This window comes from Populus nigra, chromosome 11, assembly GCF_951802175.1.
Source record: "Populus nigra chromosome 11, ddPopNigr1.1, whole genome shotgun sequence".
NCBI classification, from domain to species: domain Eukaryota; kingdom Viridiplantae; phylum Streptophyta; class Magnoliopsida; order Malpighiales; family Salicaceae; genus Populus; species Populus nigra.
Genome location: NC_084862.1, coordinates 6,799,119 through 6,818,749, shown reverse-complemented (window position 1 = coordinate 6,818,749; position 19,631 = coordinate 6,799,119). Strand labels below are relative to the sequence as shown.

The 19,631-nt window shown below is 29.6% G+C and overlaps 1 protein-coding gene across 1 annotated transcript; it reads right to left on the bottom strand.

Moving 5' to 3' along the window:
- Window positions 1-1,226: 1,226 nt before the first annotated feature.
- Window positions 1,227-7,805, bottom strand: LOC133668429 (uncharacterized). The gene is made up of 8 exons (XM_062088277.1): window positions 7,646-7,805; window positions 7,271-7,294; window positions 6,827-6,932; window positions 6,627-6,695; window positions 5,505-5,998; window positions 3,874-4,135; window positions 1,945-2,153; window positions 1,227-1,449 (listed from the first exon to the last, which is right to left on the bottom strand). The coding sequence occupies exons 1-8, from the start codon at window positions 7,648-7,650 to the stop codon at window positions 1,383-1,385; spliced, it is 1,236 nt and encodes a 411-aa protein (XP_061944261.1). The 5' UTR covers window positions 7,651-7,805; the 3' UTR covers window positions 1,227-1,382.
- Window positions 7,806-19,631: the final 11,826 nt, after the last annotated feature.

Genomic DNA, 19,631 nt, shown 5'->3' with positions numbered 1-19,631 from the left:
AAAAAACCGTCATGAAAGTCTAATAACTAAATAGAAAAAATTTAACATTAACAAACTAAAGTAAACGAAAAAAATTAAAAAAAAAAGCAAAAAAAAAATTATGGGTTAACTCGTCAAACCATGTTAACCTGTTAAACCCGGAATCCGTGTCATGAAAATCTGCTAACTGAATAAAAAAAATTTAACATTAACAAAATAAAAAAATTATTAAAACAAAAAAACAAAAAAAAACCCTAAAAGTGTAAAAAAAATGAAAAAAAAACCAGCTCATCTTTTTCTAAATAGAAAGAAATTTAACATTAACAAACTAAAGTAAACGAAAAAAATTAATTAAAAAAAAAACAAAAAAAAATTCTAGATTAACTCATCAAACCATGTTAACCTATTAAACCCGGGATCCGTGTCATGAAAGTCTCATAACTGAATAACAAAAATTTAACATTAACAAAAAAAAAATTATTAAAAGAAAAAAAAATTCCTAAGTGTTAAAAAAAAAAACAGCTCATCTTTTTACTGTGGACTGCACCATGCAGTCCACAGTAAAAAACTGAGCCCTTTTAGTTATATCTTAATAAAAAAAATTTAACATTAACAAAATAAAAAAAATATTAAAACAAAAAAAAAAACCTAAGTGTAAAAAGAATGAAAAAAAAACCAGCCCATCTTTTTTTAAATAAAAAGAAATTTAATATTAACAAACTAAAGTAAACGAAAAAAATTAATTAAAAAAAAACGAAAAAAAATTCTAGGTTAACTCATCAAATCATATTAACCTATTAAACCTGAGATCTGTTTCATAAAAGTCTGATAACTCTGATAACTGAATAACAAAAATTTAACATTAACAAAAAAAAATTATTAAAAAAAAAAGTACAAAAAAAAATTCTAAAAATATAAAAAAAAAACCAGCTCAAAAAAAAAAACCCTAAAAGTATATAAAAAAAAACAACTCATCTTCATACAGTTCACGGTAAAAAACTGAGCCCTTTTAGTTATAATTCAATATATATATATATATATATATATATATATATATATATATATATATATATAAAAACCAGCGTCAGGAGTAACTCTGGATAATTCCATGCAAGTATTTACACACAAACAAGAGGCAAAGCTTGCCAATGGGCCTGTAGCTCAACCAAAGAGGTCCTGTTCAAGCCTCCCTCTCATTTGAGACAAAAACACGCATAAAATGATCACATCAGCAGGAAAAGAGAGCATATAAAAGTGCAAGTACTTATTATAGCCATAAACGGTATCATCATCAACATCAACAACAACAACAGCAAACAGGCATACAAAATATTATGAAAGCTGGAGATTTATAAGTTGTTATTATCTCAGGACATCATTCCCTACATATGATCCAGCGGCACTCATTCCTCTTCCTCAGCCTCTTCCAGCCAGTTAACAAAGGGCTCCAGGGCCTTCACAAAGGTTTGCCTGTAAAATTCCCAACGTATGAAATATTAGCTTCATTAAGGCAGAACAAAATGCCAAATTAAGAAAAAAATAGCCTAAACTCATGCAGAATATACAGAACACCCAACCAAAAAAGATGTTGAATATAGTATTGGAATGGAACCAATACACTAACCTTTCCATGTCATAATGGAAGGTTAAACATCGCATTTTCAACTAGTAAGAAAGATGTCATTCCAGGTTTTCTATTTTTTTTATTTCCAATTATTATTCTCCTACAAAACAAAAACTTCATCCCATAGTATATGCATTATTGATCTCCTCAGATTATTAAGTGAACAGAGCAATTTAAAGAATATAGAACTTCGCGTGCAAGATGCCAAAAGTGAAGAAACTTGGATAAACTGAAGTGAAATTACACAGCTAACCTTGGCCAGAGGGTTTTTAAATTCAGTTAACAAGAGCCTTGTCTGTTTTTATGTTGCCTGATAGAGTGAATGAATTGAGCTTGCATACCTGCCCTTGGGATTTGTTCCTTTGCGGAACCAGTGCAGAATGGTGTCTTCTGCAAGCACGTCCTGATCATAGAGAGACCTCACAATCTCAGGAAATAGCTTCATCAACTTAGCATCCTCATAGCATTGCATCTGAACTTTGTACAAGAGTTCCAGCTCAAGTTTGCCATTGGTGCAAAATGTATTTAAGAGTTGTGCCCATGTCTTTACCTGATTCATGAAAAGAAAACTCATCACAAAGACAGCATTATTTCATTAGATTACAACTGGTGACTTAATCAATAAGCAACTGGCATGCAGTTGCCACAGGTTAACAGAGAGCTTCGTACTTAAATAACCATATCTACACATGCAAGATCTTTAAACTCAAATTGTCCTTTTCAAGTATATACAATTAACCCATCAAACTGCACTCTGAAATAAGGTAATGTAGTCTACCTAGACATTATATGTGAAAGCATTCAAAAGTTCACAAAGGTTGCCCCAGCACAAAAACTCTTACCAATTGATCAAAAGAAGATAATGATAAAAGGACTAAGAAATACGGATGACAAATTAATTTGAACCCGATGAATACCAACCTGAATTGATGGATTTTTTATGGATAAAGTTTAATATTATCAAACCTAACCCAAAACCCGACACCAACCTAACCCAGGACATCATATATATATATATATATATATATATATAGAGAGAGAGAGAGAGAGAACATTTATATTTTTTTTGGGTTGGGTACTATTTGAATAATAAATAATAATAGTAAAATAGATATCCATATGGATACCCGATACTCGAAACCCAATGAATAGCATATGGATATCTAAATTTCTTCACCTATGGATAAGGATAGGATATGAATATAAAGAAACCCAACCCATTGGTACCATCTCTACTAAGAAATTTAAATTTTGTCTTATATGACACTAGAAAAGACAACGCAGTGAGGGAAAAATCACTCATTAAGGCTTTGTCTTCCTAGCATGTCATGTACTCAGTATGTTATGAAAACAGAAATTCTCCACCGACCTTACCATTGCTCATAAGAACCTTAGTGTCTCTATGTGAAGGAAAGCACAAAAACAAAGTTCATAATGAAAACTACTTGCAAGTATAACAAGTACCAAGAAAAAAGTGGATCAAATCTCGTTATGCAGACAATAAAAGCAGCAAAATAACTTTATTTTTGTAGGCAAGGGTATTTCTACAATTTCCAGATTTTCTAGGTCTACATTTTATTTTATCAGTTCCAAAATAAACTATTAGGATGCTTTTTACATATGATAAGAAGTCCTTGTAAGACATGCTTTCTACATGTGATAACAAGTCCTTGTAGGACTTGGGGCCTACAAGGATTTTTTGCATATTTTTGTTTTTGCTTCTCAACCTACTTAATGGGGCCTACTAGGAACTCTATAAAAGGTTATGTAATTGATCAATATAAAGAGCCGGTATAAATAAAATTTCCGACAATTTGCTTTTGATTGTGCAACTCAATTTTCTCTTAGGTGTGATTTCTACAAATACTAGGTGTGAAGCTTTGGTTTTTCCTCCTCCTAGGCATGACTTCTAGAAATCTATCCCACATCTACATCCACATCCAAAGAGAAAAACCATGTCAATCTAGCCTTGAACACTCATCAATAGTCCCTAAACAGCCTCCCACACTCACCTAATCAATCCTACAACAATTACCCATCAAAGATTAAGCCTAAAGTCCCCTAAAAAAATATCATATTACTATTCCAGCAGCCCCTATATCCAGACACGGAACAGGCCCATAAGCATCCTGTGTCATCTAGTCAATTTTCCTTTCTAACTGAAGTATTTCATTCATTTGCATCAACACGAGCACACAAGTTCACTGAAAAATGACATCAATATCTTCGGTAATACAAGCGGAAAAAAAAAGGTGTGCTTTAAGCCATACCTGGCGCAAAGCTGAATTGGCATTCTGCTGCTGATTCTTCCCAGACCATTGTACAGCATCCATTAATACATCCCACAAAATACGCACAATTTCAATGTCTGGTAACTTAGCATCTTTAACCCGTTGTTTCACTGTGTCGATGACTTCAGACATGTCAGCTTCCTCTGCTATCTGAGTTGTTAATGCAGATTTCATTTCCTTCAGCTTCACCTCAAATATTTTCTTTTCATTATATTCAACCAAAGGTATCAGTCCTTCCTTGCTGAGGATCAACAATGATTAGATATAGATAAGTTCCAGATTATGGGTAATAAAAATTTAGTGTTACTGATGAAAGACAATGCATGCGAAAAACAAGTGCTAGGGAAGCACAAAGACTATAAATTTGTGCATGCTTTGAGAGTTCAAATGAGACTTTTAGATGGGCGAGTTTTCATGCAACTGAATTTATAATTTATTTGTGCATAATTAATCTTTATTGCACTCTTATAATCATTTCCACCCAAGGAAAGAGTTTGGGTGCATTGTTGGAACATATAAGCGAACAAATTAAATTGACAGAACTGTAACAGATAGGAAAAGTCAAATGGTTAAAACTAGCATCTCAAGATCTAAAAAATAGAAAAGAAGTTAAGGCAGAGCTTAATTCATTTAACAATCATGAGAAAAGCTTTCTGTATCGAAACTTGGCTACCATGTATCATGAGCCAAAACCAAGCAGCATAACATCAATCATTTTACTGTTAATGTTGTAAGAATATTTTTGTTTCTTCAGAAAATATTTCATTGGCATAGGAAATAGCACTACTCTTCTGCTCCAAGCTACAACTAGAATTTCGTTCACATTTCGTCAAGGGATGTCAACTGAAACTTTTTCTTCAAAATTTCTCAAGACATTTATATTTCCCAAAAGCATACACACAACCGCATCTCACCACACCTGCAAACTACCATATGTTGGGTCCAAAATGGTACTAGATCAAGCATAAAAAATTACTTTGTCATCTCAGCAACAAGTTTTCACCAAAATAAATCATCAGATTGGACGAGCATAACCATTCAACTCAAATCAGAAAGGCTAAACATGTTGGGCTCTTCTCCATTCCAAGATAACGAAGCAACATACCATTGATCACAGATATCTTTGCCAATATCCAAATTAAACAACTATTTTTTTTTTCTTTTCGAAGCAATGAAATCTTACCATTTGCAAATGACAAGAAGACAGCCCATTTCTGGTAAGGACCAGAGAGGAAACCATCATCCAAATACACGTCACAAATGACATAGTAATTTCAAGGTTAAAAGAAAGACAAGAACCACATAAAAAGTAACTCAAAGCGAGAAAAAAAAAGGATCAGAATTGACATGTATAAAAAAGTCATGTATTTTTTGTGGCCATGAAACATTATATATCCTATCAGAAATAGAAGCATTCAGCAAAATCAAAAGCTTAAAAGGGTTAAATCAACAGATGCAATAAAGAACCATGCCAATTTTATCAATCAGCATCACAAAGTGTAGATTCGCCTTTGAAAATAAAGTTTGTTTTAAATATTACAAGAAAATAATAAATTATCTCTGAAAAATATTTCATTCTATTATCGAAGAGCAGGTGGGAGAAAACTCACGAGAAATGCTCAGAGAAACCTTCAGCAGATCGCTTTGCAGATGGGAAGAAGTCCATAAGGTTCTCCTCCATTTTTCCCCGTTTCAGAATTGAAATCAGATCATCAAGGCTATTATCAACCAGATACTCCTTGAAGAAGTCTGTTATAAATGAAAGAACTATCCCTTTGGCCACAAGGTTATCCTTAAGCAGAGGCTGAAAAACAGTCTCCGGTGGCAACCCAGATAATTTCTGGGAGAATGCAAGAGCCGTGAAAATGGCCAGCTTCTTCCTTTCATTTTCTTCAAAAAGTTCCAGTGACTGCAGGAACCTTCGCATAACATTTTCAAGGTTCTTAATGAGAAATGGTTTGCGGCGCAGAATTTTCTGCGTGTAGATTACTGATGGTAAAATGATTTCCCGTGTAGGCTCACAATCTATTATAGAGTAAGGATGGCGTTCACCTTCATCAGGTTTTGTTGTGCCAGGTTGTGTACGGCCTCCTGTGAAAACAACCTGCATGTATATGATAAATTAGATTGTCTGAGAATTTAAGAATTCACTTTAGGTGAAAACATAGTGATATAAGCAATTTGTTGGAATATTACAGCGCCAAACAGCTCAAAATTTCCTCCAAAACAGAACATACATGACAGTAGATAGGAAACCCATTGCCTATATTGCATAGATTAGCATCTGCATTAATGTTGAGCCCAAGCATTTTAGCTCCCAACATTTCCTCACACATTTAGAAGGGAGAAATCAAGGTTTTTTTATAAAAATAAAAAAACACGCGCGCGCACTCCAACTTGCAAATCAAAATTAATTTATAGAATTAGCATAGCAAGAGTGTATTAAATGCCTTAAATCCTGCAAAAGTAAATTTCATGCATGCGACTCCAAAATATTTGCTCCTGCATTCCTTAGCATGATTTTTCTTTCATGTTCTGCACATGGACCACCAGCAAGCATATGCAACAAGGATATAACTTCCCTAAATCTAATATTTTTTCACTGAGATTAACATTTCTGATTCTGAAAAAAAAGATTAAGTCTAATTAAACTAACTCCCTTTGATTTTGGAGCATTCTTTAGAAATGATATTGACAATTTGAACCTTCTATATAATAAATGATGAGCTTGCCTCAAAAAAGGTGTCACCGTATCTTGAGAAGTTAAGGTCTGCAGATTCAATGCTCTTAGCAACAAGTTCCTGCACGTTGGGAATTTCAATAAGATCCAGGTGCATGAGCTAGTGATGCATATTCAGACATGACATAAGAAAAAAGATGGTTGGCGAGCATTAGATTTAGGAAAAATAAAAAAGAAAGAAAGAGAAATTACCAAATCACCAGCATTATCCAAGTAAATCTGGACCACTGCATCAGCAAATGCTGCAGGGTCCAGTGGAGCAGCAATATTCCGTTTGCGGGTCTTAATCCGCGTGCCACTGAAGATAAAACGTTAAGTCAAGAGGTATTACAGAAAAAACTTTTTGTAAAAATCAAGGCATCCATTGACAAGAACAGACACCATCAGTATCTTAACATGTACCATATCCATAAACTAAAAATTTGACGTTTTGTACTGTAATTAGATCAAGTAATTCAACAAAATGAAAAAAAAAAAAAAGAAACCAAACAATTCATTGACTAGAACCCAGGAACCGGAACTCTCCAACTAACTATTTGCATGTTTTTTCTTGGAATACGCGATCATATCCAATAATTTAATTGGAAATTGCCCAATATAAAAGCAATAACACAAGAAGGAGAATAAAAGACTTACCCAAGAGTGGGTCTCTCCTTCGAGCTGCATATAAGAAATAGAACATAAAACCAATCAGAAGAAAAAAAAAGAAGCAAACGAACAAAACAAATCCAATACGATAAAAGTGAAAGAACATTAAAAAAAATTAATTCAAAAAACAAAATGTCAAATAATTAACAAGAATTTGCTTTAAAACCAAATCAAAACTTGAAAGAACCAGACCCTTCTGCTCTAAGAACCCTAAAAGAAAAAGAAACAGTATAAAAGCCCTAAAACAAGAAAAGATGATATTTTAGAAGAAAATAGCGATGAAAAATAAAAACACAGATCCAAAAGTAATTATGAATATTGGCAGATCCAACGCAAGCAGGCGTAAGAGAAAGATGAGCATACCTCATAAACCAAGATGAAAAAGGGATCTGCGAAGCAGAGGGTCTCTCTGAGATTTGGGGTTGAGATTATCGAGAGAGAGGGGAACAGAGAGATTTTTGGTAAGATGGGGTTTCGACAGTGATATTATATATTATTATTGATTTCAGTATTACCTTCTTCGCCTGCACTCTTTTCTTTTCTTTTTTTTTATTCTATCCTTAAAAAAAATACCTAAAACAAATTAAAATATAGAACACTTTTGAGGCAACCGTGCAAAAACATTTATATAAAATTTTGATTTTTTTTATTTTTTTTAAATTATTGTAATATTTTATACCAAAATTAAATTTTAAAAAATAAAAATATTAAAATACATTTAAAAATTTACAATTATTACTATTTCAAACACTCAAGGTTAATTAAAATACTAATAAGATAACATGTAAAACAATATATTTTATTAAAAAATTTGAGATTGTGATATATTATCTTGACGCAAAACAAACATGATTAATTTACGAAACTCATAATTCAAGGTATGAGATCATAATAATTTTATAAAATTCAAATTAAAATAAAATAGAGAGTTCAATTGTAATAACTAAATATTAAAGGTAAAAAATGAAAAAAAAAATTCAGTTAAAAAAAGATCCAAAAAATATTATATTTAAGCAAATAAAAATATCATGAAATAAACACAACAAAAATATTGGATAACATATTAAATGAAATATTTTTTAAATATTAAGATAGTGATTAATCCATAAAAAATAGAATAATAACCCACGTTATATTGAATGATATATTTCAAAAAACAGAATAAGATGATAACATTTTAACTCGATTTTGATCAACTATAATTGACCCACAAAACTCATGATTTAAGGCATGAGACTTGATGATCTCATGGAACCTAAATCGAAACAAAATTAAGAGCTGAATTCTAATCAACTAAATTTTAAAGGTCTAAGATGAAAAAAAATACATAAAAGCTATATTTAAGCAAAAAAAAATTATCATGAAGTAAGCACAACATACTTATATTTAAGCAATTGATATAATTTAATTCAACACCAAAGTTTCTTTTTAAAAAACTAAATTTAACAAAGAATGATAAATAAAAAAACCCTAAATAACCTAGATTATTTTTAAATTTAGTGAAAAATCATGTAAAAAGTAAATAAAAAAATAACAGAATCTAATCTATAATTTATTCAAATGTTGAAAGATCAAATTAAAAAAACATGAGTTTTAAAAAAGAAGAAAAAAACAATAAATGAACTGGGCGAATCTCCTAATCTCTCAAATTCGCAACCCATTAAATTATAGACCCGGACTCAATCAAGAAGCTTAATTCAATGTTAAAGGATAAAATCATAAAAATTATATATATATATATATATATTAAAAAAATCAAAGTAAATGACACGACCAAAAGATTGATGTCTTTTCCCAAGTGCAAAAGTGTCGAAGTAATAAATAACCCGGCAAGACAAGGTCGAACTACAGGGAGGTTACTTGTATAAATTATAAGCAACAATAATACAACAACAATAGTAACAACAACAACAATAATAGTAGTAGTAGTAATCATACTAATAATAGTAATAGTAATAGTAATAGTAATAATAACACCAATAATACTATTAATGTAAGGATTAAACAATGATAACAACAAATGTCAAGGTTAGAGAATCCATTAATGGTATTTCAAACAAGTATAGTATAAACTCTTATTATTCAATTGGAAACCACACACAAGGAGGTTCCAATCAGATTATAAATTGTTAACATGATTACATTAGTTATCTTATTCGAATAATGCTAATACTTGTAAATGTTGTCAACCATTCATGATTATAACTTATGTTAACAACAAATCAAGTTCCTTTCATAGCTCAAATGTCGGTTATACCATACAGTATGGGCTATGAAAGTGCCAAGTATTTGTTGTACCAAGTGTTATACAACATAAATCTAGATTAATCATTTAACAAACAAAGTATTAAAAGTGAACAAGATAACAAATATAAAGCATGTTAGTATCCAACATTAAGGTCCATGTTAAGTTTATATTATACTTATTCTTACACCTTTAGTGTACCCTTTTCACCTTAACACAATTAACTTAGTTAAACATAATGAAAGAAAGAAACATAAATAAACAAGATAAGAACATAAATGAGAAAGAAGTTAACTAAGTAAAGAAAAGAAAATGAAAGGCATAAACTAGATATTAATGAAAGCAAAACTTAAATATTAAAAATACAAAGAGAGAAAGCAAGAGCATGATCTTGATTTCAACACCAAGATGCCTAAATACATGGCAAATGCCTCCTTTTATAGGCCAAAATTTGGAACTATTGATTTGTTGACTAATTGATGAGTGGGTGGCCACATCTTGACATGGTGACAATCCTTATCTTCTTGTCTTCCAAAAACATCATTGATAACGTCAGGATTTGAAGAGATTCTCTCATGAAGGTTATAGACAATTGTCTCAGCTTTCCAGGAAAAAAAAAGATGAGGTCATTTGAACTTCTAGAACTCGAGATATGGGCTAAACACTAAATAGTGTCTGGGTTGCAGGATAAATTCGGACTTCTCCATTGTTGCTACAATTTGGACTTGAAAACGGCCTTTTTAAATCTTGGGCTCCACATGAAAGTTGTATGCCTATGTCTTATCTTTCCATCCATATAAAATGGACATAAATCCAAGATCTACAGCTCCAGATATGACCCAATTACCGAACAGTGTTCCAGTTTGGACTACACCAGCATCTCTTTTCTAAGTTTGGCCATCTTTTTGTCCTTTCAATTTCAGTACTTCAACTCATCAATCAATTCTTTCATTTATGTGATAGGCCTGCATTTAAGATGAACATTTACCATAAATTAAAGGTATCTTATATAATTAGATATGTTATTATAAAACATGCTTTAGTTAAGGAGTTATTGATACTTCAAGTGCAAAATAATGATATAAAACCTTGATAAAAATGCACTTTTAAGTACTAATCAGTAAAAAAATAGCAACGAAGTAAAAGAGGATGAAACCATAATAAAAAATCAATTTTAAAAATGATCTCAAATAAGATAAATAGCAATCAAGAGAATGGAGGCCAAATCTGACATATTAAAAAATTAAAGAAGGGTGAAATTGAAAATAAATTTTAATTCTTTAAAATAATTCAAATAAAAAATATAAATTGAAAGAACAAGGACCATTTTCGAAGGAAAAATAAATTGAAGGTTGTGAAATTTTGCAAGGTCAAACACGAAAATCAAGGAGGGGAGAGAAAATAAGAAGAAAAGGAAAAACAAACCAACACCAAACCGAAAGGAATTACACCACATATATCGCTCAGGGAGGTAGACCTCGTTTGTGATGAATCGGAAAACATTAAGAAGCCACACATGTTGCTTAAATATAGAGGGGCGACTTACTTATTGATGTGTTCCATGAAAGCACCAATAACCTTTTATATATATATATATATTAAAGTACAAAATTGTCCTCAAAACCAATGAAAATTAAAAAAAAACTAAATAAAAGTACATATAAGCTCCTAGAGGTAAGGTAAGGCAATTTGATTTTAAGGACAATAGAGTCATTTTACTATACTGTGAAAAGTGAAATATCAAAAAGCCTATAAACCCAAGTTAATTTTTTTTTGCTTTTAAGAGCTATTAAATAATTATCTTATGTATAAAAAAATGAAAAGACTGAGCTACCATCAATCAACTCTAAAATGACCAATAGACCTTATAAAAATATCCAATTACCCTTAAACCTATTTGTATTCTTAAAGTAGCAAAAAATCAAACTAAGACAAAAAATCTTCCCAAAGCCAGATTTATTTATTTTAAGAAAGAAGAGGACCAAAAATCATCGCTATCAAACTCTTCTTGCCGAATGGAATATTTTTATATCAACTTGATCATTTTGGTTGCCATAATTGAAAAAAACCAAATACTTTCTTTTTTTCCGCAACTATTTTCTAGCAAGTCTTTCTCTCATCCAATGACTGAAAATAACAAAAGTAAACTTTATAATCAAAATGAAAATTATAAAAATTTGGGATTAAACATGAATTATCATGTCTTACATTTTAATCCTTTGTTTTTTAATTTTATAAGTATACCACAATTTCAAGGCTAATTTAATCCAATTAAGCTAGAGAAGAACTAAATTGAACAAAAAAATAGAAATAAAAAAACAATAAGCAGGAGCTTCACTATTTATATGAAAAGTGAAGCTCCATAACATATTCTAGTTCTTTTAGTTTGTTCAAGTAACTATCAATTATGTTATTATGCATTATGCATTATATATTAAGTATTATAATTATTAAAAAATACTAAAATAATATGTGGTTATACAGTTCGGAAACCACTTTTAACACTCACATAAAAACATATTTATCATTTTTATATTTTTTATTTTGAAGTTTGCATTTTTTTTTCAATTCAGTCATATCAGTTATTTATTTGTAATTACATCTTTTAAAATTATGTTTTCATGGTTTTATGAGCTCTATTTTTTTTTTGAATTCTTATCTCACTTTTTTGATGTATTGTTAATTTTTTTACATTAAATTGCAAATAGATTTTATGAAATATATAGTTTTAGCTTTCTTTTGAAAACCACTTAGGACCGAGATTGACATAAAAGGAATAAATCACTTAGATTTCTTTTCCATAAATGTTGCACAAGAATTCCATTTGATCGCTCAAGTTATGTTTTGTTCATATTCTTTTAGGTTATTACATTTTAGTGCTAGTTTGATATTATGTTAGATTTGCTTTTTAAAATATTTTTTAAATTTATTTTTGCATGAAAAAGCATTAAAATGATGCTTTTAGGTGTTTTTTTAATTATTTTGATGCATTGATGTCAAAAATAAAAAAAAAATCATTTGATGCATTTTCAAATAAAAAATACTTTTCAAAAGCATCATACACTACATTAACAAATACAAACTTAGTCTTAGAGGTCTTTTTTTAAACATTTCAATCCTTGTAAGTTAAGAGGAAAAGAAAAGGTCATTGAAAAAGTTGAAGATAGAGAAAGCTCTTGGATGAAAAGATTTCGACCAACACTAACTTTGATTTTAATGTTTATGGTTTTGACTTAGAGAGAGAAACTCAATAGAAGTAGTTTCCACTTTCAATAATACTTGAAGAATATGTTTGATCTTAGAAAGTTTTTTTTCCAATTTGAGTATGAGTTTGTAGACATATAAGAGAGCGTTTTAAGGTTGATAATAAACATATCAAGCTCTCCAAAATGTTTTTTTAGATGAAAATAGATGAGAAGTTAAGTTATGGAATCCTAATACACTAGACCCTGATTTTCGATCACCTGTGATGGTTGTGGTTTGAACTATAAAGGAGTCATTGCATGGATTTTTGTTTTTAAAAAAGGAAACTTTCTCATGAATATTTAATAATTTTTTATATTTTATATTAGTTTTTTATATAATTTTTTCAAAAAAATTATTCTTTTATTTTTTATACTATGATGTCATAATTATCATGACATTTTTTCTTACATTAAAATTTTGTTTTTTATATGTTGCTAAGTTATTATTTAAAAAAAGTATTCGTCTAACAAAAAAAATAGACATGTTTTCAATAGTAAATAAATATGAATAAGGTAAGAGGGTTTTGGAAAGATAAATGTTTATTTTTCTCCTTGATTTAAATATTTTGAATTCTTGTAAATATTTATTTTAATTGGGTTAGGTTTTCCTTCAAAAAAATCATGTTACTTATAAAAAAATGCATGCTTTCATCAAAATGAAAAAAAGAATGCATTTATACAAAAAATAAATTTTATACTAAAACAATACTTTTCTCTATAATTTAAATCATTTGGATTATTAAAAATATTTGTTCTAATTATTGTAGAATTTAGTAAAACTAGAGTTTGAGAATTGCCCTAAAGTAGCGCACGAGTATACAGCTAGTAACATAATATAATATGAAGTAGTTGCTTACAAAATACTATTGTGTTTTTTTAATTAAACTGAAAAGGTGTATTAGCTATATATCTCTATGGTGGTATTTGATTAGTATTTCATAATAAAATATAAAAAAATAGCTAGGAGAAATAAGACAAGATGGAATTGAAGACAAAGACAAAGTTGTATTTGATAATGATATACAAGACAAAATGAATATCTACATATTTTGTATGATTGATAGGGGATAAGGTAGAAGAAATTATAGAAAAGTTTGCTTTACTATTAATATACATTACTATTAAACTTGCCATATTGTAACAATAAATAGAGATCACTAGATGGGGTGCTCACACTTCATCTCGGGCTAAATACAAATGTTGTTAATGTGTTTTATAGGGCAAAAAAAACTTTGATTTTGAACTAAATAATTGGTGCATATGTCTACTAAATTATAGGGCAAAAAAAACTTTGATTTTGAACTAAATAATTGGTGCATATGTCTACTAAACTAATCAGGAACTATATATGTCAACAAATGTTAAAAAAGCTTTAACGCTAACCAAAGTAAGTTATGAGACTAAAAAAAAGATGCATATTAAGATATTTAATTTTATAATGTGAGAAGCCTCTCAAAAAAAATTCTAAACAATACATCAATAATTTTTTTTTCAGGAAAGTAAGTAATTTAAACTAAGTTTTAAAAAATGTGGTATATTTTCCCCTTTCCTTGTTAATATATTTTTCTTAAACCCATTTCTTTTTGTCCTAGGTTTATAATTTAATAAATATCAAAAGCAATTAAAATAAGTATAGAAATATTTAGATAATTTCAAATAAGGGGGAAAACACCTCTCTAATTTTATTTTATTTTAAAAAACAATTTTTGGATGATTTAAAAAATATAAAAACAATGCACCACTCGCAAATTGTCATTAAGATGTTTTTGGAATCCTTTTTGCGAAGACAAGAAGAGGAAAGACAACTAATAAAATTTAAGTAGGAAAAAAACTTAAGAAGGGTTGTATAGAAATAGCACTTTCTGATATTACAAAAATATCGTAATCCCACAAAAAAACAAAGTTAAAAGTGAACAATATGCAATAAAATATTATAAAAAATATATTTTAAATAATTTAATTTTAATGAATTTAAATAAAAAAATGGAAAGAATCAAATACATTTACAAATTGAGCTTAAATGCATAAACCCAATTCATAAAAAGAAAGCGAGACATGCATGGACTTGCAAGCAGGTAATTTGCTCATATTTTTTTCCCAAAAAAAAACAAATGATATAGAGCTGTAGTGGCACACAACACATTGCATTGTAGTATGATCTTTGGCCACCTCGAGTGGTCGGAAACTCAGGTTCCAATAATTTTCATACAAAACTGTGCATAGTAACATTTTTCTCACCTAAAAAAAACCTTTTAGACCTTAGTAAACATGTTAATAACATCCAATCAGCCTTTTATCTCCCAAACAAGAAAAAAGAAAACAATGTGGATCATGATTGTAATACATAATGTATTATCTCCTCCTCCTATGTTGCATTTTTGTTTATTTTTTTGGAACATTTCTTCCATTTCACATCATTTTACGTATACATGATCTCAAAAACAACCCCATGGTTTATTGAATGTTGATTCTGCAAAACCAAATAATATTTGTTGTTAAAAATTACAAATAAAAGAATGAGATCAAAGTTGACATTAAAAAAAAATTGACTAGCCCTTTTTTTTTTTTTGGAGAGAGCCAAACACAAAAACTGATGAGCAAAGAGATAAAAAAAAGAGGAAAAGAAAGAAAAGAAGAATGAGTTTCTAGAGCCACATCGAAGCTGTTTAATCAAGACGTATCACACAATAAGAAAGCCATTGTCAATATGACTCTAATAGCACCAACGAAAACCGTTTTTGAAGCTTAGAGGAAGCCATATGCACCACCATAATGTAGTGGTGTCCCTCACATGCTGGTGTGTGTGTGTGTTACTCATGTAGTCACTTTTCCTTTTTAGTCCTTGATTTGGCTAAAAAATGGCTAAAATTTTATTTAAGTTTCCAGTTAAGTCCTTAAATTTTAAATTGTTTTGAATCAATCAAAATTAAGTTAATTTTGCTCAATCAAGCATTAACCAAGTGTTTGATTTATTTGCTGACATTGTGAGAACCCTATACCAAGTTAACCAAAACAAAAAAAAAACAACGCCCAACCCTAAATCAATCTAATATAAAAGGATCAAATAAAAAAAATCAAGTGATAAAAAAAGAAAAAAAGAAGAAGAAAGTGTCGTGGATGGTAGATTTGGCTCTTAGATTGAAGAGAGTTTTGAATGTGTTGGGACAAATCATAAAAATATGATTTGAAGGGTTTAAGAGTCGCCACTTACCTATGGTAAGTTGCATTGTTGATTGATTTTTTTTTCTAAGATCATGTTTCTATTTGTTGGCCTATCTAAAGTTCAAGAAAAGTCCTTCTAAGTAAGAACGTCCTTATCATGCTAAAACTTAACAATTCTAAAGCTCAAAAAGTTATGTATAATACATATCTCAAATTCAAACAAAATGAGTTTTATGGTGTTTTTTTTGAAATTTTGGTCAAATCTTAATGAATAATCACAAACTTGTTGTGATACCTATTAATTGTTTTTTTTTTGTATTTTTCTAAGTATGATAAAATGCAATTTTTACTTTTTTATAAAATATGCATGAAAATTTTAGAATAGACCATATACACACAAATAAAAATGTATTTTTGTATTTTTTAAATAAGGAATTTTTTATTTTTTCTAAAATTATAAAGAAAAGCAAGTATATTTAATACTGGGTCAGTATCTTACAATGTAAATTTATAGTCTAAATATTAAATGAAATGGTTGGAAAACATGTGAGGGACCCACAATATATATTATATTGATTTTTCAGTAATGATATTGATTTTTTCATGATGTAAAAAAATCACTTATTTAGTAAAAAAAATAATTTTTAATAAAAAATAATTTTTCATTAATTAATTTTATTCAATCAATAAAAAAACTTATTTACTCTAATTCATTTCTTTTGAATTATTATAAATTATTAAATTGCATAAAATAATTTTATATTTATTTTGAGGAATTTAGTTTCCATACTAATTCGATGAAAAGAAAAATCCAAAATTTTAATGCATCAAATTTTATATATATTTGTGTGTGGGGTATGATAAAACATATTTGAAAATTAATAAAATAATAAAAGATTTAAGTTATGGAATGTTTAAAAAGACATTTATGAAAACAAATAAATAAAAGATTGGTTAATTTCTAAGCTTATTTGCAAGTTATTTATTGTTGGTAGATATTCGTTGAGTTAGTGTCATACCTTAAATCAAGAATCTCGCAACTCAATGATTTTTTTAGTTTATTTATATATTTATTTATAAACATTTGTTGACCATGTTATCATTATTATTTATTTATTTACAAAAAAAATTGAAAAAAAAATACTATGCTCGTCCCACATTGGTCCCTCATTGGTCCCTCATTGGAGAAGTCTTGTCGACTCATTATTGAACTCGTTTTAAAATTGTAAAAAAATATGTTAGGCCTATATCAGTCCCTAAAAACTGGGAGACATGTTGACATAGTTTTACAACCCAAGATTAATAATAATAAAAAAAACATGATGAAAACTCTTCGATGTTGTTTTTGTTTTTTTTAAATAAATAGTTACACACACATACGTACGTAAAAAAATAAAAGAATAGTTTTATAAAATGCAAATAATGTTAACATGAAGAAAGTAAAAATAAAAAAAAATGCATAGGTGAATAGTAACTTATTTCCAATAAGGTAAGAATATAGTTTTACAAAATAAAGCTAACGAGATTGTGAAGTGAACAAAACTAAACTAAAATAACAATAAATGGATGTATACTAACCATACATAAATAGTGTAAAGTACACTATTTTCATTCATGAATAGTAAAAACAATGCAAAAACCTTATTAAAAAAATAAGAAAACAAGGATTTCGCTTACCTTGGGGTTGGTTCCAGAAAGAAAAGGGAGATGTTATGTAAATCCCGAGAAAAAAAAAAACAAAGCTGAATTAAATTAAAGAAAATAAATTAAAATAAAAAGAAGTGGGGGCAAGAACGAATACACTTGAAGAAAATGGGGCCTAAATGTAAATAAGAATAATTATAGAGCATAAATACTTCTATTCTCACCAAAAACAGATCTGTAGCTACGTAAAGAAAGAAAAGAGGTAGTTTTTATATCTATTTTTACAAATCAAGAGAGAAACACCAAAATTTCAAGAACCCATCCCAGATTGAGGGTTATAGGTAAAATAAACCCTGGTGGGAAAGGGATTAACAAGAAAAATTGAACAAGAAGAGAAGAGGGGAGGGTCGGCTGTCATTAGAAAGAAAAGGAGGGTTCGAAGCCTTGATTCGCATCAGGAGGGACCACAAACGTGGTGCAACAGTAGCAGCAGGGGAGCACGAGTAAAGCTTCTATTGCAGGTAGGTGATTCACACCTATGCTTCCTAGTTAAATTCCATGATTTAATATATTTTGATGTGAAATGTGAATTACTGAATGTATGTGTATTCAAGGTGAAAAGTTGTTATGTGAATTGCCAAGTGATGAAATTATCACTGAAAAAGGAAAATATGAGAAGTGTGATTTGAGGCATAAACTAGCATACATTGAGTGTATGTTAGGATCCCGGGTAAGGGGATCACCATGTATTGTCTAGCATACATTGAGTGTATGTTAGGATCCCGGGTAAGGAGATCACCCTGTATTGGCTAGCATACATTTAGTGTATGTTAGGATCCCGGGTAAGGGGATCGTCACGAATGGACTAACATACATTTAGTGTATGTTAGGATCCCGGGTAAGGGGATCTCCATGTATTGGCTAACATACATTCAGTGTATGTTAGGATCCCGAGTAAGGGGATCACCATGGAGTGGCCAGCATACATTTAGTGTATGTTAGGATTCCGAGTAAAGGGATCGCCTTATATTGACTCCTATGGGGTGGTGATGACGATACCAGTGAAATTGGTATCGGTAATGTGATAAGCAAAAGTAACCACGTTGATCTTATAAGGTCTGGAATGAAGGTTGATAGTGGTAGAGGGAACGATTATTAATAGTTTGAATAAGGAAGATATTTTAAATAAAAAAAAAACTAGAAGGGAGAAGTAAATGAAATATGAATGCATGTTACCCTATTGAAATTATTAGATATTCGTATTGTTATATTTATGGAAATATTCACCTTGCAATAATATGGATTTTGTTTCAGGATCATCGCATGCACGACAGGAGTAGATCCTAGCTTATGTTCCCTTTTTGAAGTCTAGGTTCTAGGGAGTATACCCTTGTATTTTGTAAACATGAAAATGGTTGTATAACTTAATTTGTAAAATAAATGTTTAAACTTGATTGGATGAATTTAACGTTGTAGTTTATATAACCATATTTCATGTCTATAAATTTATATTTATTTAAATTATCTATCTATAATGATATTTTTGTTATATCATGCATATCATAAATATTATGGTTGATAGGTGTGAGTATAATTGTGGAATTGAAACCCAGGTTGATTGGGTCGGGAATTAAGTTATGAGATGCGAACTGTTAGAAGTGTAAACAGGTTACATGTCAGTAATTTGGGACCTTCCGATATAGGGGGGACTCCGTCAAAATTTCCGGTAGATGTTAACACGAAGACCGGGAATATGTATATATATAAAAAAATTTAACTACTCCGTTTTTCTATTGACATGAGATTGTGGTTTTATCCCAGAAATGGGGGATGTTACATGTTATGATCACTAATGGTGTAGTTTTCGGGTGGTTTTCTCTCTACTTCAAGTTTCTTTATCTCTTTTGATTTTGCCTTTCTTCTTTCTTGTTTTTTTTTCTCTTTTCTTCACCTTCACCCTCTATTTCTTCCTAGTTTAGATCCATTATGTTTTCAACTTAAAACTATCTTCTTTTATTTATTGAATTTCAGGTTTTTTCCTCTTTCTTTTCTT